Source organism: Grampus griseus (assembly GCF_964374135.1).
Source record: "Grampus griseus genome assembly, chromosome: 11".
Lineage (NCBI taxonomy): Eukaryota > Metazoa > Chordata > Mammalia > Artiodactyla > Delphinidae > Grampus > Grampus griseus.
This window is the reverse complement of record NC_139005.1, coordinates 88,681,909-88,709,824: the sequence shown is the minus strand read 5'-3', so window position 1 is coordinate 88,709,824 and position 27,916 is coordinate 88,681,909. Positions and strand designations below refer to the sequence as shown.

The window sequence follows — 27,916 nt, the reverse complement described above, 5'->3', positions numbered from 1 at the left end:
CCAAATACATTCCCAGCTTCCCATATTGATGCTGGCTGCCTTAAACCCCAATCCTTCACTGCAGAGTTCCCAAAGGATGCCTGTCCGCCTGATACCAGGAGTGGCCAGGCGGTGGCGGGCCAGCCCCACTGTCCCTGGGTGGCTTTGGCAGAGCCTTGCTGCCTGGGGTCAGCCCTCTGCCCAGCCCCTCCTTCATTGTGCAGACTGTTTCCTGAGAGGAAGAGGCTGTTGAAGGGGGAGAAGCCAGCTCACACAGCCCCTTTCTTCCTCCTTTGAGATGGTAATGAGTGGGGAGAAGATCCACCGTCTGGACTGAGAGTGAATCCACCAGGAACAATGTGGCTCCCTTTTCTTCCTTGTCAGCCCCAGTTCCTTCTCTCTGTCATCGCTTTCCAGGTCCAGGACCCTGCTGCAGAGTCAGGTTTCCTCGTGGGTGAGAGAGTTGCAGGAACCTCCCACTCTTGCTTCCTGACAGGCCAGCTTGCATACTCTCCGAAACAGCCTGGGCCCCCCAAGGATGATCTGATACCTGGCCAGTGAACGGGGGAAGGGGCGTGAGGTGGTGAGGGGAGGACTTTTCATCTTCTGAGGAGACACAGAGGGTCCCAAAGCCACCTTTGCTGGGAAGAAGGACTCATGGCCGAGCATTTTAAGATCCCACCAGCTTTTGGGGTTGCCCCAGAGGTGAGCCTGGCTACATCAAGGATGTTGGGGAGCTTTGGACCAGGATCACACCCCAATAAGGTCTGGCTCAGTAGTAGGTCTGAACTAAAGCTGGTGCTGTCCGCTGGGATGATGGGAGATCAGTCAGCCTTGAGAACCACAAGGGAAAGGAGAAATAAAACAAAAGCATTTCAAGCTCAGTTTTCTTCAGCCCTACTTGCGTAGAATTTTCCAACAGTTTCACTGGTCTCAGGCCTCTAGGCTTGACCTCACCTCCTGGTTACCTTTCATGTTACCACCAAAGTATCATCTTTCTGAAAATACAATCTGATCAGTTTGCTCGCACGCCCCACCGTGTATTCCCTTTTATAACCATTTGGTGGTGCATCATTGCCCTCAGGTTCAAAGTCAGAGTCATTAAGCAGGTCTGCCCTCCCTCTAGTTCTGCCTCCAACTTCACTTCCTGCTTTGCTGCTTATTCCGCAGGAATAGCAATGATTTGTAGTTTTCAAACACACCTCTGCCTTAGCACATTCTGTTCCCTGCTACCTGGAATACCCTTCCCTATCTTGTTCACTGAGCCAATCTCCATTCATCCTTAAAAGCCTGCTCAAGTGTCACGTCTTCTCTGAATTCTTCCCTGACACACCTAACCCTGCCAACAGTGCTAATAACTACCTCCTTTGATAACTTAAAATATATTCCATTGTGTCACTGCAGCACACATGACACTGTATCATAATTAGCTTTAGGTGGCTGTCTCTTCTGCAAGAACAAGGTATATGTCTTATTCTTTTTTGTATCCCTGGTGCTCAACACATAGTATATTTTCAATTAGCATATGTCATTGTTCCCAACCCAGTCCAATCAGGACAACCTTTATTGGGCATCATTGGCCCTGAAACTCACCTTACTTTAGAAGTCAGCAATATAGTACATACAGTTGAGGGGTTTCCAGTTTTACTCACCTGTGTATAAAGTCTTGGCTCTTTATTTTCCAGTACATAGCTAGAATAACTGTAAGGCAGCTATTTGAGATTCATAAACAGATGAATTTTTAAATTATTCACAGAATGTACTGGAACCCTAGGTTTGATTTTTCAAAAGGAGAACATTGAATATGACCCCAAGAAAGATTGTTCATAACCAGGTCAGGGTTGAGTATACTTCCTTGTTCTCAGTTTTACCTGCAAGGTCTCAGGAGCCCGAATGGACTTGGGGAGGGGATGTTGGGGTGAAGGGGACATAGAGCAGCTAAGCTCTGGCCTCCACCCCTCCCTCCAGTGGCCTCTGGAACCCTCCTCTCCTCTTGCCTCACCAGTGGTCCTTGTTCCCAGAATGTCTGCTATTCCCTTTCAACAATTATCTATTGTTACCTTCCCTTTTATTCTCCACCCTTCCCTAGGATTTCTTTTTTATTTTATTTGTTGAGGAAATGAAAAGAGGATTCTTAGTTTGAAACACCCCTTAACTACTATGCTTTCAGCCTGGAGTTTGTGAGGTTATACCATTCTACTAAATGATGGCTAATGATACTCATTAAAGCACCTTGGCCATGTCTAGATTCACCAAGAGTTCTTATGCTGTGTGATAATTTGTGTCCCCATGACCACCACCCCACGCATGCCTACTTGCTATCTTTGTATCCCAGCGCCTAGAACAGGGCAGGCAGATAATAGGGGCTAGGAAACATCTGTTAATTGAATGAGTGATTTGAAGGTGATGTTATTGGTAATGACAAGGGTGAAGGTGTGACAGTGAAACTGAGGAGTGACCTTGGTGGTATTCTTCAACCCTCTTTTTCCCTCTCTCACTTACTACTCAATCCAACAGAAAGTTACAGCGGCCATGGTGAGAGCATTTACACCATGGAAATTGGCAAGTGCTACAAACCAGGCATTTAGGTCTCCCCAGAGAGCCAGTTGTTAAGCATTTGCCAGCACACCACTGCTCGTTGCACTTCCTGATTTTACTGGGGAGCATTTTACAGGTGAGGAAGCAGAGCACAGACATACCATGCACCTGCTTGAGGAACCAAAGCTAGGAGAGTGGTAGGCTGGGACTTGAATGGAACTAACTTCTTGAAAGGCATTTCGCATGGTGACCTGCCTGCTGCTGACCACTGCCCAGGGTTTTAGTGTTTTGCATGAGGTAGATGCTGAAAAATCTTGGTTGAAAAACGAATGAACATACAAATGAATAGAATAAACCACGAGCTCCTTGGGAATAGGGTCATGTCCTCATCATCGTCATATGGCAAACACTTGTGCACTTTCTATGACCAGACATTGTGCTAAATAGTTTTCATAGATTCTCTAATTTAATCCTCCCAACAACTGTATGGAGTACTATTACTATTCTCATTTTAATAATAAGGAAAACTGAGGCTCTGAGCTCAAAATGAGAGCAGATGCTGGTGGCATCTGGATCAGCTCAGGCCATCCAGCTGGCAAGGCTGGGCATCCCTGTTCTCTTATCATTCTTCCCTCTCCCACCTGAGCACAGGGTGTCAGCCCATGGAGCAGGACTCTGGAGCCTCACATGTGTGCACGTACCCACATATGCTCGGTGTCTGAGGGCAGGACTGCTTGTTACAGCACTGTAGCCAAGCACAAGATCCTGGTGACCTCATCCTCAGAGGAAAGCACCCACCTCGAGTTAGGCAGCCCTGCCCTACCAGTGCCTTTGGGCAGCCAGAATGTTAAGCACTGTGCCAGGGGAAGAGGGGCTTCCTGCAGCCAACCAGACACTTGTGAGCTCAGGCTTGGAAGCTGGACCCTTTGCAGAAGTGGCCCTTGGACTATTTTCCTCTTTTTAAAGCACCAAGGGAGCTCCGACAGGGTCTTTTCTGTTCTCTTCTCCTGTGTTTTTATATTAAAGTGTGATTTCCTAACACGTGGCTGACATGATTCCCCAAGAGAGTTAAAAATCGGGAAGAAGGTAAAATGCAGAGAACTCAGGGCTGGCAGGTGGCAGGTCAGGATTGAAGTGCCAGCTCTGCCACTCACCTGCTCTGAGGACTTGGCCAAGCTGCTTTACCTTTCTGAGCCTCAGTTTCATCATGTGTAAAGTGGCCTCATAATGCCACCCCCTTCACCATACCACTAAGCTCACAAGGAGGTATGAGGCTCCAATGAGAGCACTCTGTTCCTCTCCTTCATGGACGTTTTTCAGTGTGATGGTTTGTTTACCTGTGATGCAGTTCTGCTCTAGAACATCAGCTCCAGGAGGTAGAGTTTAGACCTCTCTTATTTAACCACCATATCCCCGGAGCCTAGCACGGTGCCTTGAACTTGGTACAATAGGATAAATGGAGGATATAATTAACAAGCAAATGGATGCTTTTGCCAAGGCTGTTATTATTATTAAGGGAAAGTTCAGGATTGAGGATGCCCTGGGGGAGAGCCTTTCTCAGAAAGCACTCAGCTGCCCTGGAATTCGGGAAGGGTACCAGACACTTCCATGCTATTCCCCAGGCTCCTTCCTCCTTCCTGCCCAGCTGATAACTCAAAGGCTCCAGCCTCCACCTTAGAGTTGAGCTGCTTCAGGCTGCTTGAGTGAAGGTTGAGCGAGGACTGCAGGGTGTCTTGGCAGCCCGAGAAGGCTTGCTGTGACCTAACTGGCCCCAGGGTGACCAGGACTTTCCACTTCCCACTGTGCCACCTTCTGAGGGGGCGGGGAAGCAGCATTAACTCAGAACTGGCATCACCAGCAGAGGTTTTGGGTAGAGTTACCGGTTTTAGCCAATAAAAATACAGGATACCCGATTAATACTTAGATAAACAATGAATCAGTATAAGTATATCCCATGCAATATTTGGTATAGACTTACTTATACTGCAAAATTGTCTGTTGTCTACCCGGGATTCAGCTTTAACTGGGTGTTGGGACTTCCCTGGTGGTCCAGTGGTTAAGACTCCGTGCTCCCAATGCAGGGGTTCCGGGTTCTATCCCTGGTCAGGGAACTAGATCCCACATACCACAACTAAAAAAGGAAAAGATCCTACATGCCGCAACGAAGATCTCGCACGCGGCAACGTAGATCCCGCATGCCACAACTAAGACCCAGGGCAGCCAAATAAATAAATAAATATTTTAAAAAATATATTTAAAAAAAATTTAACTGAGTGTCCACTAGTTTATCTGGCCACACTACTGATGGAGGTGGCAACGAGAGACAGTGCCCAGCCCTGCTAATATGCGCCCAGTGAGAGGCTGGCCCTTGCATATTTTTGCTTTCTGGTTGGGGAACCAAACCAGGCTCTCCCAGTCGACCCCATGCTCAGGAAGCAGCTTTCCCTGCCTGTGATGAGGACTGAACAATCTAAGTTACTAGCAGGGCAGGAGCAAAACCAAGTGGGCAGTCTCAAGGCAGGCTGCCTGGGCCCCTGTTCTCTCACTCACTTATGTGACCTTGGGCAAGTCTGACCTCTGAGCCTCACATTCCTCAGTTGTAAGGCAGGATCGGATCGTGGCACATCTTTCACGAGGGGTCACTAGAGTTAGAGATGATGGCATGGGTGGGGCTAGTACTGGGCTTAGCTGCCATACAGGCACTGAAATGGTAACTGGTATTAACAATTAATTGCAATCACTAATTGATAGTGAATATAATAGCACTGGGAGCCAGGGGGAAGGAAGCCACTTGGCATGTTTCTCAGTTCAGCTGGATATGCCTGAGAGCTGTCTCCTAGAAGCCCTGGAGGAGGGCTGTCTGGATGCTGGTAGGCTGGCATACTTTCTACTCTGAAGATGAGAAGATGGGGGCCGAGCTGGTCCCCTTCTCCTGGAGTTGGCTCGGGGTGGGGAGCTCAATGGGGGATACACACCTCTCTGTTGAAGACACCTGGCTCTAGGAAACAAAATCCTTATGCCTCCCTCTACCACTTCCCCCACATCTAAGACTCTCCTTGAACAAGGACGGGGCCCTGCCAGTTCCCTGTGGGGTAATCCAGAGGTGGAGGGAGAGGGAGCTAAGAAAGTCTTGATGAGAGGGGTCTTGCCACCCTCCTACTCCCTTCACCTGCTGACTCACAGAGGCCACCTCACACAACCTGGTGTGGTGCTGGACTTCTGGACTCGTCCTTCCACTCCGGGCACCCTCTGCCACTCCCCCTCCCTCCACCCTGGTGCCTGGGCGGGGAGGGGCCTTGGGCATTCCCCAGCAGCCTGCCCCGTCGCCTGGACACCAGTGCCGTTTTCCCAGGCCCGGCCCCTTTTATCAGGAGGACAATGTACACACACAGTGAGGGCCTTGTGTGGCACCCAGGCCCCGAGCCCTTTGACTTGAGGAATTTTTCAAGTGCTGACCTCTCTCCGTGAGGTCCCCCCGCCATCCAATCCAGAGGCCTGGTGCCCCTGCTGCTTCCTACCCTGCTCTTGCAGGGAGAGAGGGAGAGAGGGGAAAACAGTGAAGAGTTGTCTCCTGCCCTGGTAGAGTCTTCACCCTCTGAGACTGTGGCTAGGAAATCTGGGGGAAGTGTCTTTGAGCAGAAGGGAATGTGGGGAGGAATCTGATATGTGCTGTTTCTTCCTAAGTTCTCCCTTCTCTGCTGATACTGTGAGCTCTCAGTGGAGCCACTTTCCTCTCTGGGCCTCGGTTTCTTCATAAGTCAAACAATGACAATAGACTAAGATCACTGTCTCCAAAACACTGTTTCCATCAGAATGACATTCAGACTACCAGGCACCACCCTACATCTTCTGTATTGGATAGAGTTCATTGTTTGCAAGAAAAAGAAATTACTTCGGCTGACTTAGGCAAAATGGGAGTTTATTGAAAATATGTGGGAGGCTCACAGAATGAAAAGAAAAGCCATGAAGACCTGAGTTTAGGAGAGGTCAGGACCCAGGGCTCTGCCAGGACCTAAGAGGCAGGGACTTGTGGACAGTCTCTGGAGACGTCAGCTCCTGTTTCCTCCCAACCTTGTGCCTCTCTGCTCAAAAATCAAATTCCTGAGCAAGAACAAACCTGGCTGGTTCCACAATGTGTCCTGGGGACACTTGGGGACAGTCCCATCAAGACTGTGCGCAAGAGAGAGGCTTGGTTCCATGTATGCAAGTACAGATGGAGGTGCTGTTACTAGAAGTCAGAATGGGTGCAAGACAGGCCACACTGAGATGTACCCCTAGAACTATGGAGTTAAAATATCCAGAGGAGAGCTCAGGAAACTATTTTTTTAAATGATGAAGAGCCAAGTTTAGAAACCACTGAGCTAGAGGACTGGTTTCATGTGGCTCCCAACTGGTAGAACCGAGGCCAATGAAGCAGACGAATAGGGAGACATGTCAGCTCAGTGTACAGAATGGTAAAGTCATCCAAAGACCACGTGGGCTTCCCGGTGAGGGAGTGAGCCCCCTGTCACTTGCAGGTATTCCAGTACAACTGGGCTGGTGATTTGGGAGGAACAATGCAGAAGAGGCTCACACTCTAAACGAGTCTGCCTGCAAGCCCTTAAAGGAGTCTCAGACCTGCAGCTTTTCATTTTCCCCACTCTGGCTTTGTGTCTCAGTCACTTTTCCTGCCTTTGCCCTGCTTTTTTCTGAAGAGTTCAACTGTTCAACTTCTGAGTCTTCTGTCACCCTCCAAAATGTGGTTTTCTCGCCTAGGTCCTCCTCTTTCGAAGGAGTCCCTCAGATGCCATGGGCTCTCCTAGCAGTAGCTGTTCCTGTTCCTCCAGACTTCAGCTGCCTGGTTATAGCCTTGCCCTGCGGGAGGCATGGCACTGGGTGCATGCCAGCCTCATTACAGAATGTCTTTCCTCCTGGGTCCTGTGGAAGCCTGTTTCCTCGACAGGAGGGAGGCTGTAATGGCAAGAGAGGGGATGGTGCTTTGTGTCCATTTTCCTGACCTCCAACTCTGAGTTGGGAGAAGGGGTGGGGGTGTGGGCTTCCTGAGGGTTTGCACGGAGCTAACTGCCATTTTCGTAATGGAATTCGTTAAATTAGGGGTTTTCTGTGCAGTTGCTCACAGGAGACAAGGTGGTCAGTGAGTGAAGAGGCAGGTGTTACGAAAAGGCATGGGCACAGAGAAATATTTCCCTGCTACAAGGAAAACAACAGCGCAAGCTCCATGACACATGTATCTGCCACTTGACTCTGGCTGCAGAGAGACAACAGGGAGCAGTGGGGATTGTTGAGCGTGGAAACTGATGCCCTTCTGAAGGTACTAGCTGCCGTCCACTCAGCCACTTTTTGCCATGTGGGAATACAGGTCTGGTGTTGCCCAGTTCTTGATTTTCAGGGGAAGCCAGAAATCTGAATTCTTCATATGAATTTTCTATTTTAAAATTAAAATTATGTAATTTAAGTCCAACAAAACAAGACTGTGGACTCTATGAGGTTTGCCAGTTGGCAACTTCTGATGAAGACAGGAGTCAGGGTAAATATTCCTCATCTGGACCTGTCTCCTGGCTAGACCAGGAGCGCTAGGATGGCAGGGGGCTGTTTTGTTCAGCATAATTCCTAGGGACTAGCACAGTGCTAAGCACATAGTAGACCCTGGATGGAGGGATGGAGGGATGGATGGATGGATGGATGGGTGGATGGGTCGATGGATAAGTGGAGGGAGGGAGGAGGAGGGAAAATGACTTCTCACAGCCTTCTCCTTCTGTGCCCTGCACTTCTCACCTTGACAGGCCTCACACCCCCTTTCTAAATCAAACACTTAATATTCTCATGGTCCCCTTCTCATCCTCCTTATACCGTCTAAACCCCTTTTACGGATGATCAGATATAAGTCACTTGCACCTTGGTATGAATTACCTTTCAGTGTGTAACTGTTTTCATGGGCATTTCCCCAGATTGAGCTCTTAATAGATGCTCATTAAGCGTTTGCTGAGCGAACAGCTTAGCCTTCTAAATGTGAACTGTCTTGGTGGAGTGAAGGCTGTGGATTTTCAGAATTCTGTGGGAATGAGGGTGACACAATGTTGTGTCTTTGGAGAGAAGAGGGCTAGGAACTGGGAGATAACATTCTAGCATGATCTCTGCTGTCAGAGTGAGTGGGTGGCTGACGATTTTGTTTACCCTAAAGGCTGGTGCTGGGGAGGAAGAGGAGCTCCCAGGTGGCAGCCAAGGCAGGATTCCATCATGCTAGACATGAAGCAGGAGTTCCATTTAGAGCAAGGAAGATACTGCCACCTTCCCCTAAATGCTATGTCACTTCCTCAGGTACATGCCCACTTGTTGAAGGACAGGAGAGAAAGAGATGAACAGTAAACACTTGCCAGGTGTCAGGGATATCATTCATGGGGCCTTATAGCAGACATAGTGGTACATAGTGATGTGCTTACTTTTTCAAATGAGACTGGGGCTCAGGAAGGTTGATGTTTGAGGCACCACTAGGAAATAAATAGCAAATAGCAGAGCTGGAGAGGACCTGGGTCTGTCGTCTGCTAACGCTAGCAGTGCCTGCCCACCTCTTTACCTGGAGGATGAAGTCCACCTCAGCAGCCCACCAGTGAGCAGCCCACTTGCTGGCACGTTTTTGGCAGGTTCCCAGAGGCCTTCAAATCTGCGTCCTCATTTTATCCTCATGATCCTGTGGGTGGATCTTCCCAGCCCCACCCTGTAGATAAGGAAGCAGAGGCTTGTTCAAAATTTGCAGGTGCCAGAGCTGCAAATTCAAATCTAGGTCTTCTGCTCCATGCCTGTCACTCATTTTTCCTGCTTATTGGGAGACATGCCCCAGGAAACTTCATCAGCCCCCTGAGCGCCACCAGTGCCTGCCCAACTCATTTGTCCTTGTATGTGCCTTTCACACACATACACACACATCAGACCTTCTCAGATTCATCTTTGCAGCCCTTCATCCTGGCAAAGGATAAGTACCAAACATTGGATGGATGGATGGATGAACTGGGCCACTTCACCAGGGAAGTAGCCCCTGGCTCTCAGACTGGGCTGGGTCCCTTTCTGTGGGCTAATGCCTTGTGTGGTCATTGTCCTTTATGGGTCTCTCCCTCCTGTTAGGTAGTAAACCCCCTGAGGCCAAGAACTCAGGGATGAGGATGTTATCTTCATCCCTGTTTCCTTAAAGTCTGCAGGCTTGAGCACACAGTAGATGGTTAGTACAAGTGTGTTAAATGTCTTCCAAAAAAGCCTTCCCTCGCTATCCCAGGTCAGACCTCCCTGCTCCCCACATCCTACCCTGTACCACCTTGTTCATTGTATTCATCATTTCCTTTTCACCTGGTTAATTTCCTGAGTTTTCCAAGAGCATGTTAGCTCCACAAGAGCAGGGACTGTATCAGCCTTTCCCCTCATGCCTAGTAGGGTGCCCAGTCCTTACGAAGCTCAGTAAGTAGTGGTTAAATGAGGGAGTGAATAAATGATATGAATTGTGATCAGAGCTGCCCACACAAATCTCCTTCCCTATTGCTGTCGGAAGCCTACGAGGGGACATTCATCATATCATGTGGCTCCAGGCCCTAGTATGTCTCACTTCCTCACCTTCACAGATCCCTGTACAGGTGCAAGGGGCCTTGTCACTCTCAGAGGGTCCCTCCCTGTCCTAACTCACTGGAGCCCCCCCAGTTGCAAAGAGGTACGATGAGGCTGCTCCATCATTGGAGGGTCCCCTCTGGCAGTGGGAGGGGACCAGGAGGGTTAGCTATTCTTAAGAGTAGATAATGGAGCTAGAATTGGATCTCTGAGTTGGAACTCTGTGTTCAAAGGCCCTGCTTTTGTCACAGCTTCATCCATCCAACCTGTCATGTGACCCTCCTCATCCTGCTAACTGAGAAAACCCTGAGTGTGTCCACCTTCAGGGTTCTCCTGTGTGGTCTGTCATCCATCTCCCCCAGCTTCTGTCCAGGCCACAAATGAGCAATGGGCATGTTACATCAGAAATAAGAAAATCTGTTTCTAGGGCCAGATCCCTGCTTTCGTTCTCCTCCAGCTACTCTGAGACAGAACATTCCTGACCCTCTCCTCCCCGGGAAGGGCACTGCCAAGGCCTAGCCTCATTGACTGTACATCCCAGATGGGATTTATTAGAAGGGTGCTGCTTGGACACAGGTGGATCCTGTTTGTGCTAATTCTCCTCTTCTGCCCCTCCTGCAGCCATGAAAGAACTCGGTATCCCTCCCCATAAATCTTGCTCACTCACCAAATCCCGCCTCCCCAAACTAGGGATTTCCCACCCAAGGCAGCACTGGTTTTATAATATTCTCCTTCCTGGTGCCTCTGGTGTGGCAGTAAAATCTGAGACCACCCACAGAGATGGAAGCTTTGTAGAATCAAGAGCTTCCCCCAACCCCTTCCCAAGGCCAAGGACTTGACTGATTGGCCTGTGGATTCAGGGATCTCATTATGAGGATAAACATATTAGGGCATTAGGAAGAGGTCTGCATTAGGAAGACTGAGACCTCAGGCACAGTGGGGCCATCCATTTTGCCTGAGGTCAAACAGCCAGGCAATTACACAGGCAGCAACCCCAGCCCCCCAGGGCATCTAGAATTCCAGACCATCCCTACCCTTTCCTCTGCCAGACAGAATGAGCCCCAGGCAAGGAGGCAGCAGTCTGTGTGGCCTGTCAGGAGACGGACTTCCGACTCTCGGCCAAGCAGGGGGATGGACTGCCTGACCCTCAGCTTCAGCCTGAGTCCGTCTGGCAGGCCCTGTAGTAAACATTCCAGAGATGGGCAAAACAAGTGTTTCTCCTCAGAAGGTGAGGCCCGTGGAGGCCAGAGATGCTTGGGTGGTATTGGTGTAGTGCTCTGAGTTCTGAGTTAGAATCAGAGTTAGAATCCCGTCGAGGGCTGCTAGGTTGTGTGTGTTGGACACTGAATGGTGACCCCACACGGTAATGGGTATGGATTTGTAAGTGTGTTACAGCATTGCACCAGTAGATGGCAGTAGAGCAGCTGGAGCACTGGATGCCCCATGGCCTACCCCTGGAAACATTATTCATTTACCCAGTCAGCAAACATTCCTTAAACATGTGCCTGTGCCCTGGCACGTTGTGCTGCTTTTGGGAGATTCAGTGAGCATTAAGACACGGTTTCAGGTTTCCAGGAGCTCACAGACTAGGTGTATGGGGGCAGGGGACATGTCATTCCAGCACACAGTGATATGTGTTATATGGTTGCTAAGTACAGCGCCCCGTGGGAACCCAGAGGAGGGACACTTAACCTAGCCTCGTTAGGGGGGGTGATTTCAAGGAAACGGTAGTCAGGGATCTTGAACATGAGAAAGAGGTAACCAAGCAGAGAAGGAGAGAACAGCAAACACAAAGGCTCAGAGTCATAAAAGCATAGGAATCACAGGAAGTTGAGTGTGTGCAGTAGGTGGGCAGAAAACCAGAGAAGAAATGGACCATAGGTTAACAGGGTCCAGATCATGAAGGTCCCAGAGGGTCTAGCTGAATCCTGAAGACCTTTAAGCACAAGATCTAACTCACCATTGCTGCTTAGAGGCTCTATGTGACTTTGAACCTGTGGGGGCTGGTCCTGGCCCTGCTGCTCCTCAGGGTGGACACTGGGGTCAATACAATAGGAGGAGGGATGTGAAGGACTTGTAGGCCTTCTGTACCAGTGCCACCTGTTTACCATCAGCACCATCACCAATCTCTTATTGTGCTAACGGGGCAGATCAAAGTGAGATGAACTGTAATTCTGTTCTGTAACCCCCATGAGGGTAAGATTATGTATGTTTGTGGGTCCCCACATACGCCCCCTGTAGCCACAGCATACACACTCGGTGGTTTCTTTGCTGTCATTGTTGATTCTGTTTCAGACCCTGGGCTGTATACTTTGGAGCTTACTCTGTGCCAGGAACCATTCTAAGTGCTTTGTACGTCGTGTCTCATTTAATCCTCACAGCACCCCTGTGGGATAGTTACTGTGATTATCTCTGCTTCCCATATGTGGAAACTGAGGCACACGGAGGTTGAATGAGTTACCCAAGGTTACACAGTGAGTGAGTGGTGGCGCTGGGATTGCATCCAGGTGGTCTGCCTCTGAGCCCACACACTCTACTTACTGCTCTTCACGTACAGGATCAAGTGAGTTTCTCACCACACCTTGGCTGGCAGATGTTATCAGCACTTAACTGATGACAGAACTATGACCTGGAGGGGTTAAGTTCCTTGTCGTGGAACATGCAGTGAGTTGTAGAGCTAAGATTTGCCCAGGCCTCTGTGATTCCAGATCCGTGCTTTTCCCAGTACACCAGAGATTTCATTCATTAGTTACCATCCTGAGGTCCCAGGGTCATCCAGTACTTCTTGTAAACCCAAGTGACAGGGACCCCTGCCCTAAGTCATACTCTGGCCCTTACTAGCTACACTCCTGACAGCAAAGGAGGACCCTGCAAACTGCACCCTTTGATTTTGCAGTGGGTACCCAGACCTGTGGAAATCCCTGCGCATAGGGACCCAGACCCAATTCCAGGGCCTGTGTAGGCCAATTCCCTGATCTATCCTCCCCAGACATGGCCAAGGCACTGTTGATGCCGGTGTGGGTGAGGAGATGAAGCTTGGCCATGTGGGCTGGGTCATCCACAAGCATGCACAAGAAGCTCCAGTGATGCAGGAGAGGAGGGTGGGAGGAGAATTAGGAAGGACGATGGAAATCAAGAGCTGGCAGCCCCCATGCCACCATGTGCTGGGTGGATCTCCAAGAATTCTGAGAAGTTTAAATTCTGACCCTTCCAGGTCATTATGAAGTTGTGTTGGTCAAGGAAGGAAGATAGGCATGTTTTATTTAAATGTTTGCTAGCTTTATCAATTTTAAATATCAGGCATATGATACATAGGCTTCCATTTGTTCTTTTGTCCCAGGCCCTACAAATATTAGAGGGGGGTCTTATCCCAGGGTCTGGGGTTTGCCAGCACTACCTTTAAGGATTCATAAAATTCACAAACTACACTGAAAAGGTTCTCTTTGCATGAGGCTGGCTGCACACACATTTTGTTGAAGACCATCCTGGGAGAAAAAAACAAATCTTGCTTTCAAGTCACACTAACAACTCCTGTTCCCATAAAGTTCTACCTACTTGACATCTAAGCCAGTCAACATTATAAGAAAAAGTGGCATTAATATTACAGCCATCAGTCAGTGGTTCAGGCAGTCGAGATGAACTCCACTGGCATCTGATAAGTGTGGATAGACTTCAGAAGCAGAGAGACTGCAGCTTGGTCAGAGAATTTGTAGCAAAGGTTCGATCTGGAAGGTTGAAAAAAGAGGTGGCAACATCGATGTTCCACTGATGGAAAAGAATAGAAGAAGAAACTAAGCAGAAGATTCTTGGATGTAACATTACTGATTAGAACTCAATCATGTGGTCATACCTAGCTAAATGGAGAGTTGGGATATACATTTCTTGGTGCCAGTCTATAAACACTCTCACTGTAGGCAAAGAGGAGAATTGGGATTGGGAGCAAAGAGCTGTCTGTGCCCCAGAGAAAGTCTATGGATATGGTTAACACGGTGCTCAGATTATAGCAAATCGCTGAGAACTATTAGTTTCATCATACCAACAACCAAAAAGAGCAGATGGAAACTTGTATTACTTTTGCTTTGCGGGAGGGCATCTAAACCCAGGAGCACCCCAATATTTGCTGCTGTTTTTCAGAGCTGAGATAAAAACATTGATGTGGCAATGGAAGTCCAGGATTAAAGCTGCTTAGGCAAAGTATTTCGTCTCTCTGGGTTTGAGTTTCCTTATTTATAGAATGGAAATAATAATACCCACCTCATGGTGGTAGCTGTGTTAAATGAGAAAGACTAGGAATATAGCACAGTTTTTGGCACAGAGTAAGTATTCAACAATTTTTCCCCCATCTATCTCTTCAATCATTTATTCTTTCAACAAATATTAATTGAGCTCCTACTGTGTGTGAAGCATTCTGGTGGGTGTTGGGAATAGAATGATGAGTAAGGTAGGTTGTTCCTGGCCTGGAGGAATTGTGTTATAGTTTGGTTGGACACAGGCATGAAACCCAGTTACTAATTGCAAGTAATTTCAATTATAATAAGTGCTATGAAAGAAAAGTAGAGTATGAAAAGAGAATTTATATGAGAAAAGAGATGACTAAGGTCAAGATTAGGGTGCTTACAGAGAAAAATGGGCAAGTGGATGGATTTGAGAAATAATTAGAATGTAGAATCCATGGGGATAGGGAGAGAGAAAGAGGAAACAAGAATGAAGTCTAGGTTTTTGCCTTGAGTGATGGATAGATGGGATGCCATTTATTGATAATGGGAAGACAGAAGCAGGGGTGTAGAGGAAAGGTGATGGAAGGGTGGTTGGATGGATGGATGGACCAAGGGACAGATGAGGTCTGCTTCAGATGAGGTGTCTCCTTGGAACCACTTGGGCTAGGAAGCACAATGTAGGAGCACAATGGGTTTGAATCCGGGCTCCCTTGTTTTCTAGATGGACAAATAAAGAAATGAGTAGTTGGATAGAGCAATTTAATACGTCCTTTATGGATCACATAGGGTATAACTCAAAAGAATTCTGCATTATTTATTTACGTAGGATTCTTTATTTCTTTTTATCCTTAAAATAATGTTTAGAAATATATCGTGCACGTATAACTATCTCCCTTTTACAGAGGATAAAATGGAGACACGGGGAGGTAAAGCAGCTTGGCAGAACCGGAACCTGAGTGTCCAGTCCTCCCATCCTGTACTCTTTCCCCTCTCTCACACAATATATATATAAAGAATGAGAAAATCACCTGTCTAGGTGGGAGAGAGCAGGAAGGTGGGGAATGTGTCTGGACATGCACGTCTGGGGGTAAAACCTTTGGGAAAAGGGAGGAAAGAGTGAAGCAGTCTGCATCCTTACTCAGTAGATTTCTTCCTCTCCTTCACAGGGCCAAGTATTTCCATGGAAAGAAGGTGAATGGAGAGATTGAGATCCGAGTGGAACAGGTAGGTTGGAGCTGAGGCTTTAGTGCTATCGCCGTGACTTTTTCTATAGCTGGAGCCATTCCCAGGAGCAACCTTCTTCCCCATCTTATATAACTATAATGAGTCAAGATTACCAGAAAAATCCTGACTTATACTTGGGAGACTTCTTAAATTCCAGAATTATTTAGTCCAATGGTTTTCAACCTTTTTGTTTTAACAGCAGAACTTTTATTCAAAGGAAATCGCAAGTAGGAGCCCGTTCTACCAAATTGAGACACGTAAAGCTTCTTTGATGGAAACGGTCATAGGGAGCCCAAAAGTCTGTCCGCTCCATCCTGTTCCACCTCCCTCCTTTCCCCACCGTGGTCCCTAAGGTGTCTCCTTGGAACCACCTGGGCTAGGAAGCACAATGGGGTTGAATCCGGGCTCCCTTGTTTTCTAGATATTGGGCAAGTCAGTCTTTCTGCGTCTCATTTTCCTTGGGATTAAATTATGTAAAGCTTCAAAAGAGATTAGAATCTTGAATACTGGCTCTTGTTATTACCACTGGTATCAACATCCGTACCCCTCATTTTATAGGGAAAGAAGCACAGATTTGCCCATGGCTGCAATGGAAGTCAGAGATAGAATTAGGACCAGAACTTGTGGTCTCCAGATCCAGGGCTCCTTCCATTCATTCAGTGAACATTTGCTGGGGACTAACTCAATACCAAGCACCATGCTTGGCCTTAGAAGGGCACATCAGGGCATGGGCTCTGGAGCTAGACTCTAGGTTCCAGTCCCAACTGTGTGATGTTGGTTCAACAATACTTGAGCTCTCTGAAGTTCAGTTGCTTCATCCATATAATTGGGGTAATCATAGCATCAACTTCACAGGGTAGCTGAGAGGATCAAATGAGTTAGTCCAAGAAAAGTACTTAGAATAGCACCTGTCATATATCAACACTTAGTAAATGTTACCCATTTATCATCATCCTCATCATCAAAGGCAAACAATTAATAAGATAGAAAAGGTTCCTGCTATAAGAGGAACTCAGAAAAGCATGATAAAAAAATAGAGAGGTGTGACTTTTATGGCACTCTCTGAGTTTTTTGTGTTGGAGGAACAGAAAGCTTTTCTGAGCATCAAATTTGAGTTGGCTTAGTATTAAAACACCTACAGCTTGAATTTCGATTTGATCCTGTGGCTTTCAAGTCAGTCCAATGTCTACTGGTTTTCCTTCCATGGCAAAGAGCAGGTTATTTTTGTTCACTTGACAAATATTTGTCAAACGTCTGCTATGCTAGCTAGCTAACACGTGGGGAACAAGGATAGAGGAGCAGAGGCTCTGTCCCAAAGAGCTTGTGGTCTAGGAAGGGAGGCAAGATAAGTCTTCACAGAACCTAACACAGGTAGAATCCAGGAAAGAGAGGTCCAAACTTAGTGCTGTGGGCACCAGAGGCCACAACTATTTGAGGGAGTCAGAAGTGACTTCAAGGAGGGGGTGGTATTTGAAATGGATCTTAAAGGATGGATAGTATTTCAACAAGTGGCGATTTCAACAGGAAGAGTGCATGAGACTGAATCAGCATGAGCAAAGGTAAGGAGCCTGGAAGTACAGGGTATGGAGTGATGTGTGAACACATTGTCGTTCCCTGGCTCCAGCCTACTCATCCTCCTAAATTCTCTCTCTCGGTGCAGAGTGCTACCATCTACCTTGCACCTTAGCCAGAAACCTGCATGGTCTCCTGGGTACCTCCCTCTCCCTCCACCACTATACCCATTCACCAGGTGCTGTGGACTCCATGTCCCGCGTCTCTCTAGTCCACCCACTGTTCTCCGTTCCCATTGCCTAGGTCCTTGGCTGAACCATCATTGGCTCTCATCCAATCTTCCTAATCAACAGCTTCCTAACTTCATCTTTTCATCCACTTCCAATTTATTTTTTGTACTAAAACTAGAGTGATCTTTCTAAAAAAACAAATTAGAATCTTAAAGTGTTAGCTTTAAAATTCCTTTCTCAAAGATTCTTTATTTGAGCCGTTCCACCCCAATCTAAATCAGGTAAGCTGCTTATTCCCTTTCATAGCACCTCAACTTTTCCTTCCTAGCCTTATCTGAGTTTTTAACCACATATTTAGATGTGGTATTATTTGCATGAGGGTAGGGACGTTTGGATCTCACTCTGTTAAATAACACAGGGCCTGGCTTATACTAGAGCGGAAGCAAATATTTGCAGAATGACTAACTGATGGATTCCACAGATTCCAGGCTGCTTGTCAGTTTCCAATGGAGATAAATTGCTCTTCCCTAATCTTCCCTCAAAAATCTGAGTTTTCCATACACCATCTGGTAAATGCTCAGTTGCTAGCTGTCTCATCCCATTTGTGAAACCCCCAGGGGCATTTTTTTTTTAACATCTTTATTGGAGTATAATTGCTTTACAATGGTGTGTTAGTTTCTGCTTTATAACAAAGTGAATCAGTTATGTATATACATATGTTCCCATATCTCTTCCCTCTTGCGTCTCCCTCCCTCCCACCCTCCCTATCCCACCCCTCTAGGTGGTCACAGAGCACCCAGCTGATCTCCCTGTGCTATGCGGCTGCTTCCCACTAGCTATCTATTTTATGTTTGGTAGTGTATATATGTCCATGCCACTCTCTCACTTTGTCACAGCTTACCCTTCCCCCTCCCCATATCCTCAAGTCCATTCTTCTGGCCCAACTTACGGGTGTAAAATCTATAAGCAGGAGCATCAGAGAGAATTGCCCTAAGAATAACTCACCCAGGACACTGGTGACACTCAGCCAGTCTATGAGGACTACAATCATGCTGGAAAAAGTTGGCTAATTTACAGTCATCTTGATCTCTAGTCATCTCCCTCCATGGCAGCCAGAAGGCAAAATTAGCCAAGAGACCAATTAGCAGGTCATTTGGGCATTTTTCCCTGAAATATAGGCCTCCCTTAACTCATCTTAGAGTCTGAATTGTTTGTCTTTTCCCATCTGGATTGATGGGTGGGTCACATAAGCATAGCACTTAGGAAAATTCTTAGAATGGAAGCCACTTTTTAGTCTGAGCTGGCCTCACACTTTGGAATTCTGTCTCCCAACTAAGGACCAAATTAACCAGATAATTGCACTGTCTGGGTTTTGCTGAACAGAGCAAATGAGTTAGTTGTGGTCAGCCTAGAGGAAGCCTCCGGCACTTTTCTCCACCCTCTTCTCCCCAGTTCAAAAACTGTCTGCCTCAGCTTTTGCAGAGCCAGGAATCAAGAAACCCTGGGGAGGCCAGTCGGGGAAGCTGCCTCATGTTGCATCCTATTACCCAGAATGCCCTGCTGGCTCTGCAGGGCCTCACAGCAGTGTCCTAGCAGGGCCTGAGAGGTTCCGGCCAGGGTGGTTGGCATGTCAAGCTCTCCTCTGTTTATACTTGAGGCCAAGGGTCTCTTTCTCCACAGGTGCAAGTCACCCCTCTGTGGGACTCAGCAGTGAGGTTGATGAATGGATTAATATCAAGTAGACTCACAGTTCTGAGACTAGCAGACTAGGGCTTGGTGAGGTAGAGCCTTGGGCTTCATTCTTCTCTAATAAATGCTGAAATTATAATAGTCAGTCTTTCCTCAGTGTTAATGGAGGTACCAAAGCATAAGGAATGGCAGTGCCTTGCTCCAGCAGATGGAAAGAGAGGCTGGAGAAGGTGAAGATCCTTCTCTTCTGAAGCTGGACAAGCCACAGATTTACATAGGAATGCCGGTGGCTCCTTTGGAGTCCTGTCCTTGTGTGATATTGGAGTTGAGATGGGTTTAGGTGGATGCATATGGATCCCAGGGAAGGCTGTTGGTTGAAATCCTGTTTGTCTTCTGCCCTTTTTATATTTACTCAACTTAATTGTCTGCTGGGAGCAAAGGTGGAATTTCTCCCTTAAAATAAGTTAAACACTCAGGACCGTGATGTATATATTTTTCATACCTACCATCCACAATTCTTTCTGGGGCAACCTTTCTTAGCATGGACCCTAACTGTAGATATTGTATTAAAGGCCATGTTATATTTCAAGACATAATTGTCGGTGAGATAGAGAAGTGGAGGTTGGATGTTAGTTTATTTGGTTTTGTGGATTGGTAACAGGTTGGACATTACCCCCATTAGGAAATGACTACTTGATAGTAATTCACCTTGAAAGAAATACATCTAATGCTTTACCAAAGAGTTCTGCCCTTGGCTCTGTTCTACAGCTCCTTCTTAACTGTGATTTATCGAATTACATTTACCAATGACCTGAAGTTAATGGGAGAGAGAGTATGCTGGATTAAATTTGATACGATCAAACTGAATAAGGATACAATATAAGGTCCTATTCAAAAGCTCAGCTGAAGAGGAGAAGGACTGGGGAGGTTTAGCATATTAAAATCTCATGAGAAAAAAAAAGACCTAAAATTTGAGTTGAACAAATTCTTAATATTCGTGAGAAGAAATATTATGTGGAAATTAAGACTGTGACTCCAGCGTAAGATATACTGGGGATGGAATCTCAGCTCCATATTTTAGCTGGGTTGACCTTTCACTTATAACATCTCTAAGCATCAGCTTCTTCATCTGAAAAATGAGGATAATAATTTCTACCCCCTAAAGTTAATGTGTGGAGTGAGTAAGTCAGTGTAAGTCATATGCTGGGTATAGTTTCTGGCACATATATTAAGAGCTCAGTAACTATAGTTACGGTTGTTACTCCTGCAAAACCTGATGCCACTTCAGGCTGCGTTATCAAAGTACAGCATTTAGAATCCAGGAAGGTGATGGCACACACACATACACACACAGCACACAAACTCTCTCACACAATATTCTACCCAGACTCCAGTGAGAGATCCAGTTGTACCGTCACACCAGGAGGGAATAGTAGCAGCCTGGAATGCCTTCTTAAGGGAGTGGCTGGAGTGAGAGAAGCAAAGGAGATCAGTGTAAGGAACTGGAGATGCTTAGTCCAGAGAAGAGAGGCCTTTGGTAGGACCCACTGTACTCTGTGCAATTATCCACCACCTGAATGAGTGGTTGAAAAGAGTTAGAGCTACCATATGTTGAGTACTTACAAGATAAGGATAAATGCTTTTTGCTCTTGGTATGGGCACTATAATTGCCTCCATCTTAACAGAAACTGAGGCTCAGTGGGAATAAGTGGTTTTCCAAAGGTTGCCTGATTTATAATTGGCAGGAGCTTGTTTTTGAACCCCAGCAGTCTGAATTTAGAGTCCTCCTTTTATCCACTGCATTTTTCTGCTGGTGTTGCAGATACCAAGAACAATAACCAAATGTACTGGTTAAATCACTTTATATGCATAATCTTATTCCAACCTTTCCACAACTCTTTGAGATAGGTACTATGACTCTCCCCATTTGGCAGATGAAGAAACTAAGGCTCAGAAAGGTTAAACATCCTGCTTGAAATGAGTGATGGGGGAGGAATTTGAACCCAGGTTTCATCTGCATGTGTGCTGAACCACCAGCCTATATTACTTCACTGGGATTAGAGTTCCGGCTAATGGTACATCATACAAGAAGATGGATTTCAACTTGGTATAAACAGAAACTGTTCAGCAGTGCTGAGTAATGATGAATAGACCACATCCCTCTGGTAGGTAGGGAGTCCCTGTGTTTGAAATGCTCCGGCAGAAACTGGGTGGTTAATTTGGGAAATATTTCACAGGAAATGTATGTACCTAATCAGATATAACTTTTATTATTTTTTTCTTTTATTTATTTTTTTGCATAAAAGTAATATATTCAAATAGTCAAACATTAAAAAGGTAAAAAATGGCATCTGGTGAAAAGTCTACCTTCAACCCTGCCCCCACCAATGTTTCTCTTTGACTAATCATTTAACTATTTATTAGCCAGTTCATTTAACCATTATCACTTGTTCCTTGGGCAGCTTTCCAGAGAAATTTTAAATGCAGTAATCAAATACACATACATGTTTATTTTCCTTTGCTTTTCATAGATGGTAGTTGATCAGAAAAACATAAAGCATTGTATTTCAGAGGGGTATTGAATAAGGAAGATTGATTCCAAATGGGTCAAAGGGGGAAATCATATTGCCCAGAGCCCAGCCGTCCCCTACATTCACTGTTGTCACTACCACTGCTGGAACTGCCACTATTGCCAGTGGAGAACATGAGCCTGCACTCCCACTGATGCTGCAGGAATTGTCACCAACCTGCTTTAACTGCTGTTGCTGTTGTGAAGCTTCTGTTGCTACCATAAGAAGTGCAATAGTTACCACCATCTTCCTAATGTCAACTCTTACCTGAATGCCTCCCATTGGTAGAAATAAGCTGGAATTGTGTGTCAAAAGAACCTGGGAAGTGTAGAGTTAGGCCTTCAGCCCCCGTAGTGCAGGAGAGGATAGGATGGGTGTGGGGCTGACGGTAATAGACAGTGAGCGACACAGTCCATCCACACACACCCTTCTATCTAGTATATCTTAGAGTTTATTCCATGAAAGTATGTGCAGAGCTGTCTCACTCTTGTTAATGATTGCCAAGGGTGCTGTCATATGGATATACCACAATTTATTTTCCATAATTTTACTATTATAAACAATGCTAAACTTATTTAATTTGAAGCATCAGTTAGTATAGCCATAGGACTCCTATCTAGAATAGAAAAACTGGTTATAAAAAGTATTGCAGGGCTTCCCTGGTGGCGCAGTGGTTGAGAGTCCGCCTGCCGATGCAGGGGACACGGGTTCATGCCCCGGTCCGGGAGGATCCCACATGCCGCGGCACGGCTGGGCCTGTGAGCCATGCCCGCTGAGCCTGCGCGTCCAGAGCCTGTGCTCTGCAGCGGGAGAGGCCACAACAGTGAGAGGCCCACATACCGCAAAAAAAAAAAAAAGGCATTGCAGGTAGTGCATGCTATAATGCACCTTGAGGAATGAAGTACTTTCCCCCAGCTGCTGGAATTGATACCGGAAGACAGCCCTCAGCTGTCAGCCCTCATTCTGAAATGCCTCACTCAGGTGAAAAGATCTGCCTTCCCCAAGGGCACATCTCTTGGGACTTTGGCTGGCACAGGGAATAAAGACCTAGCTCCTTTACCCCAATTTGAGACAACTCTGAAGGGCCATCCCAGCTTCAGAGCTCCTGCGGAGTTGGCAGAGACCTCTGCTGAGACGGCAGTGTAGCCCAACTTCTCCCTCTACCCAGTCGTGCTTCCTTCCCTTTTCTTCCCTTCCAGTGGTGGTGATTCCCAGCGCTCCCTAATGAACCTCTCAAAGGCTAATGTTCATTTCAGAGTCTGCCTCTCAAGACATTTACAATTCTGATAGATAGTGACAAATGACCCTCCATAGAGGTTGTGCGGATGATCTATAAGATCCTTTGGGTCTGGATTTCTAGGACTTTACACGACTCATGGGTTCTGGAGACCATCCTGCACAGAATGCTCTCCTGGTTACAGCCCAAGCATTGATGCTGAACTCTGAAGTGCTCCATAATTTGATCTTCTTATTTGACCGCCTTGTGTTTGAAATTCACCAGAGCTTGGTGTTTCTCTGCAGGGCTGAGTCCAGCAGAGCTCTACCTGCTCTGATCTACTAAGCCTGTTTTGTTAACACAATCCTGCAAGATTTATTTGTTTGGCTTGGCTTACCCTGACCTCAGACATTCTGTTTTGTATTATTTTTAAAAGCGTGCAGGTCTCCACAGAGGGTTTTTTTCTTTTCAAATGTAAGAACCAGCTGGAGGAATTAAAAAAAAAAACAGGTGGGACACTAGGACTATTAGATGAAACGTAACTCATTAGAGGAGCAAGTGTTTCTCTCCTTAACTATGGCATTGATTGATGTGGGTTTATCACCATCCTTGGCCTACCTTTAGGCTCACTGACTTAGGAAGGCAATAGGGAAATGGAGAAACAGTAATCATGGTGATGGTAGCAAACTTATTGAGCATGGACTGTATGCTAGGGCCCATGTTACATCCTTCTCCTGCATTAATTCATTTAACCTGTACAACATTCCTGTTGCTTAGGAAACTAAGGCTCAGAGAGCTTAAATAAATTGCCCAGGCAGGGTCACACAGCTAATAAGAATGTGGGGAACCGGGGATTTGAACCCAGGTTCAGCCAATTCCAGGGTCCTAGTTCTTAACCAAAGTAGATCTATCAGTGTATGTATGTTCGATCTTGAATTTGCCTTCTTCAAGTTCTTTGCCTTTCTTCTCTTTGCTTAGGTTCTTTGAGCACATCATTCTACCATCCCTTCCTATCTCACCCTACTCTTTTGATCTACTGGATAAATTACAAGTTCTTATGAGATGTTCTTCCAGCAAAAGACTCCTCCTTTCCTGACTAATCCTAATGACTCTGACTCATCATTTGATGTTTCTGGCTTATCGCTGCATAGTTCCCCTGTTAACAAGTCTGTTTGTTCTTTGTTTTCCCCCAAGAGTTAACGTTCACTGTTTGTCTGTAAATGTAGCTATATATTTTTAGATTACATGAATAGTGTTAATAGCTCAGACTCTGGACCCAGATCACCTGGGTTTGAATCTCAGCTCTGCTACCTCCTGAATGACCCTAAGCAAGTAATTTGATTTCTCTGCGCCTCATTTTCCTCATATGTAACATGAAAATAATAATAACAGTAACAACAACAACAATAGGTACCTGTAGAGTTGTTGTGAGAATGAAATAAGTTGTCACACGTGAAGAACGCAGAGCAGATCCTGGTACCCAGAAAGTGCCGCATAAGTGTTAGTAGCTATTTTTACAGTCACCTTCACATCATTGATCACATGTTGCCTGAGTAGTTTCTAGGTGTCAGTCTGTGGGATTATTCAGAAATGGAAAGAATATAGTCTATTCTGTAAAGAACTTTACTGCATAGTTGGGGGATGAGACATATAAACAGTTCATGTTTGTATGTGTGTTTTTATTATTTATATATATATATATATATATATATATAAAACCAATATTATTTCCCATTGAGACATGGCACTCAGTTGGCACCTGGTGTAAACTTCTAGCTTTTCCTTCATAGCAGGTAGCACAGGTCCTGGTCAAGGTGTTCAGTGAATGTTGAGTGAATGTCTGAGTGATTGGGTGATGTGGTACAGTCATAGAAGGGTGGAGCCAGAAAGGGACTTTGGAGATCATCTAATCCAGAGGTTCAGAGAGGCGAAGTGACTATTCCTAGCACACACATCACATTATTGTTGGAGTGCAAAGCGTGGGGAACCCAGGTTTCCATCTCCCATGTCACTGTTTTTCCTACTACATTTCTCCACTTGCCAATGCTACCTTTTGTCTTCCCCTTTGAAGAAACTATTTGTCCCTTCTGATTTTTTTTTTTTTTTTTTGCGGTACATGGGCCTCTCACTGTTGTAGCCTCTCCCGTTGCGGAGCACAGGCTCCGGACGCACAGGCTCAGCGGCCATGGCTCACGGGCCCAGCCACTCCACGGCATGTGGGATCCTCCCGGACCAGGGCACGAACCCATGTCCCCTGCATCGGCAGGCAGACTTCCAACCACTGCACCACCAGGGAAGCCCCCTTCTGATGGTTTTAATACCAGCTGAACTAATCTAATTCTCTAGTCATGAAGTTCATACTTTCCACATTTACCGCAAGAGGCTTTCTTCTTTGAGAGTGGGGGTGGGGGGGAGCCCACCCCCACTGATAGCCAATGGTGGGCTCCAAACAGTGCAGTGGTGTGGGGTGGGGGGTGGATATTGAGGCCATGATTGGATGAACCCTGCTGATTCTAAGTGTAACAGGGACTGCTTTGCCAGTTGGATGATCCTTCATGACCCACCTTCCTGGTATAGCTGTACCTTAACCAGCAATGAGCAGAAAGGAGCAATGGGCATGAGAGTGAGTCCATCTTCTTGCCCTGGGAAGTGCTGCTCGTAGCTCTTTAGCCTCTACCTGCCAAGTTTGGTAATTTACCCTTCCTAACTGCCACCCTACTCCATCAACATCTGCCCTGCCTCCTGTTAGTATCATAGATAGATGAGACTCCAATGGAAAGTAAGGGTTCTGAAGGAGAACTCAATAAGCCCTTTAATTTCTTGAGGGATGTGTAATAAAAAAGTAAACAAAACTTGTCTTAACTGCTCCTTCATTCAAGAAACACTTACTGAGAACCTGCTTTGTATGATCTTAATGACAGAGCCCTCCACTCTCAAAGGGTTCTCCTTCTGGTGGAAAATAGACATTGGGGGCATTGACTATTGTACATTGTGGTGAGGGCTGTCACAGAGTTCCGTGCAGAGCATAGTGGAGCACAGAAGAGGGAGGGATTGTCAACCTTGCCTTGGGACACTCTTTGGAAAGACTTCACAGAGGCTTGGGGATGAGAATTAGCTCAGGCCAGGAAGGGTGCAGTTGTGCACATCAGGCCTTCCCACTAAAGAGCGTGTTTTAAATCTCAACTTGTCACATGTAGGGGAAATGACCAGAGTATGCAAAAGGGTGGTAGGAGATGAACCTGGAAAAGAAGATAGAGAACAGTCTCTATTTGGGGTGGGCTATGTATGGCAAAGCATGCGGCTAGAAATCGTGTCCCAGAGGGAGTGGGGACATATTTATTGAACTTTTTAGGTCATGGCAACATGACATGAAAACGTGATCATGTTTTCATTTTAGGATGCACATGCTGATAGTGGATTTAGAAGATGGACTTGGTAGGATTGGTGGCATGAGACTGGAGGCAGGGAAACTCAGCTCTGGATTTTGGGTGAAAAAACATCATATCCTGGAATATTATGCTTGGGGAGGAGGCTCATGGAAAGAACTTCATAAAATGCATGTGTTCTTTAGCCCTTTAATTTCATTCTCATACCTGTAACTTGTATTTGAGAATAGAAGGGATGACCTGTTTTCCTTATAACAGAGAGGATGGAACCAAACCCACAGGATGTGTTTAAGCTGGCATTGCATGAAAGCAAACCACGGTCAACTGCATCTTATTCACCAGCTTAGTCCCGGCCACTTGCTCTGACCCACTTCACACCCACATTCCGACTTACTCCCAACCAACCTAATCTCTGGCCTTGTGATTCCTTCAAGGGCTTATGCTCTCCCTCCTCCACCTCCTTCTGCCCCTCCACACACCACTTTTCCAGCTTTGACCTTCAGCTTTGACCTTCAGCTTTTGCTCAGGCGCTCTTTACATTTGTTGCCAGCTCTGCTGTCATCTCCACTATTTGGGGTCTGGCTCATGCCCTGATGAGAGGAGCCCCCGCTGGGCTCACCCCAGCCCTGTTAGCAGCCCCTGCCCGGATGTGCTTGCACACAGGATTTCGGTCTTTGCATTTCAGTAGGAATCAAGAGTTATTAATTAACCCAGGGTGGAACGTATTATGAAACATCCCAGAAAGCTGGAACAAACCAAAGGGACTTCTGAACTCACAGCAGGGAAAAATGCCTTTTAATTGACTTGGATGACTTCACTGCAAAAATCTGTCTAGCTGTTATGCTAAACTGGAAACTAATCTATTAGATTGTCTAAGGAATCTCCCAGCCCACCCTGACCAGAATCTCTAGAGGTGGGGAGTGTGGCCGACACATAAACAGGATGTATGCTTTGAAATGGCTTCTTTTGGATCATCTCCAGTCTGGCTGCCTTTTCTAGACCCTGGGAAAGAAAGGAGAGGCTGGTATCTTAGAATGAGTTTATATGTTCTACAATGTGTATCTTTAACATCACATAGAAGCTTTCCTAAGGCACTGCTTCCTTTAGAGTAAAATTCAGCCTAAGCTGAACCTGCCTTGGACCACTTCTCTTAGGGAGTTTAGAGGGTGACATAAGGTAATTTCCACAGATGGTGTTGTCATGTATGTGACAGCTGTGCAGCCTGGGCTCGGAGGGGATTAGTGAAAATAACCAGTGTCTAATCATGTGCTTACTAAATGCCAGGCACACGCTGAGCACTTCCTGCAGATTAGTTTATTTATCCTTGTAACTACCCTATGAAGAGTAGATGCTGCAAGTTCCCCCATTCTCCAGATGAGGAAACTAAGGCTAAGAGAGGTTGTGTGGCTTACTCAAGGCCACACAGCTTATAAGTGGCAGAGATGGAATTCACAGTTTGACTCCAGATGCTGTTTTACCTGGGAAGGTGTATCCTGGAGAAGTAAAACCTGAAAAGGACGTGATGAATTTCCTCTTCTGTGTAAGCGCTGGCTTGTGCATTAGACTTGCTCCATGGGACCCAAGGTTGGCCTACATGGTCCTCTGCGAGTTAGCTCCTGCCTACCTTACCTCAAGGTTTAGCTCAGGCATTATTTCTATTCTGCTTCCCCTGAGCTGCTTGTATCTAAGCAGGACAAGGTGCCTCTAAACCGTGCTCTCACATACCTCATGCATATTTCTACCATCACACTTACCAGATTGCTTT

General features: G+C 46.3%; 1 protein-coding gene across 1 annotated transcript in view; it reads left to right on the top strand.

Annotated features, from left to right (window-relative positions):
- The window catches only part of SYN3 (synapsin III), a gene marked incomplete at its 3' end in the record, with an annotated part of 453,972 nt that overhangs the window by 47,157 nt on the left and 378,899 nt on the right, over window positions 1-27,916 (top strand). The window contains exon 3 of the mRNA XM_082667036.1: window positions 15,491-15,548. Coding sequence (XP_082523162.1) covers window positions 15,491-15,548 — 58 coding nt within the window. The remainder of the gene's footprint in view (window positions 1-15,490; window positions 15,549-27,916) is intronic.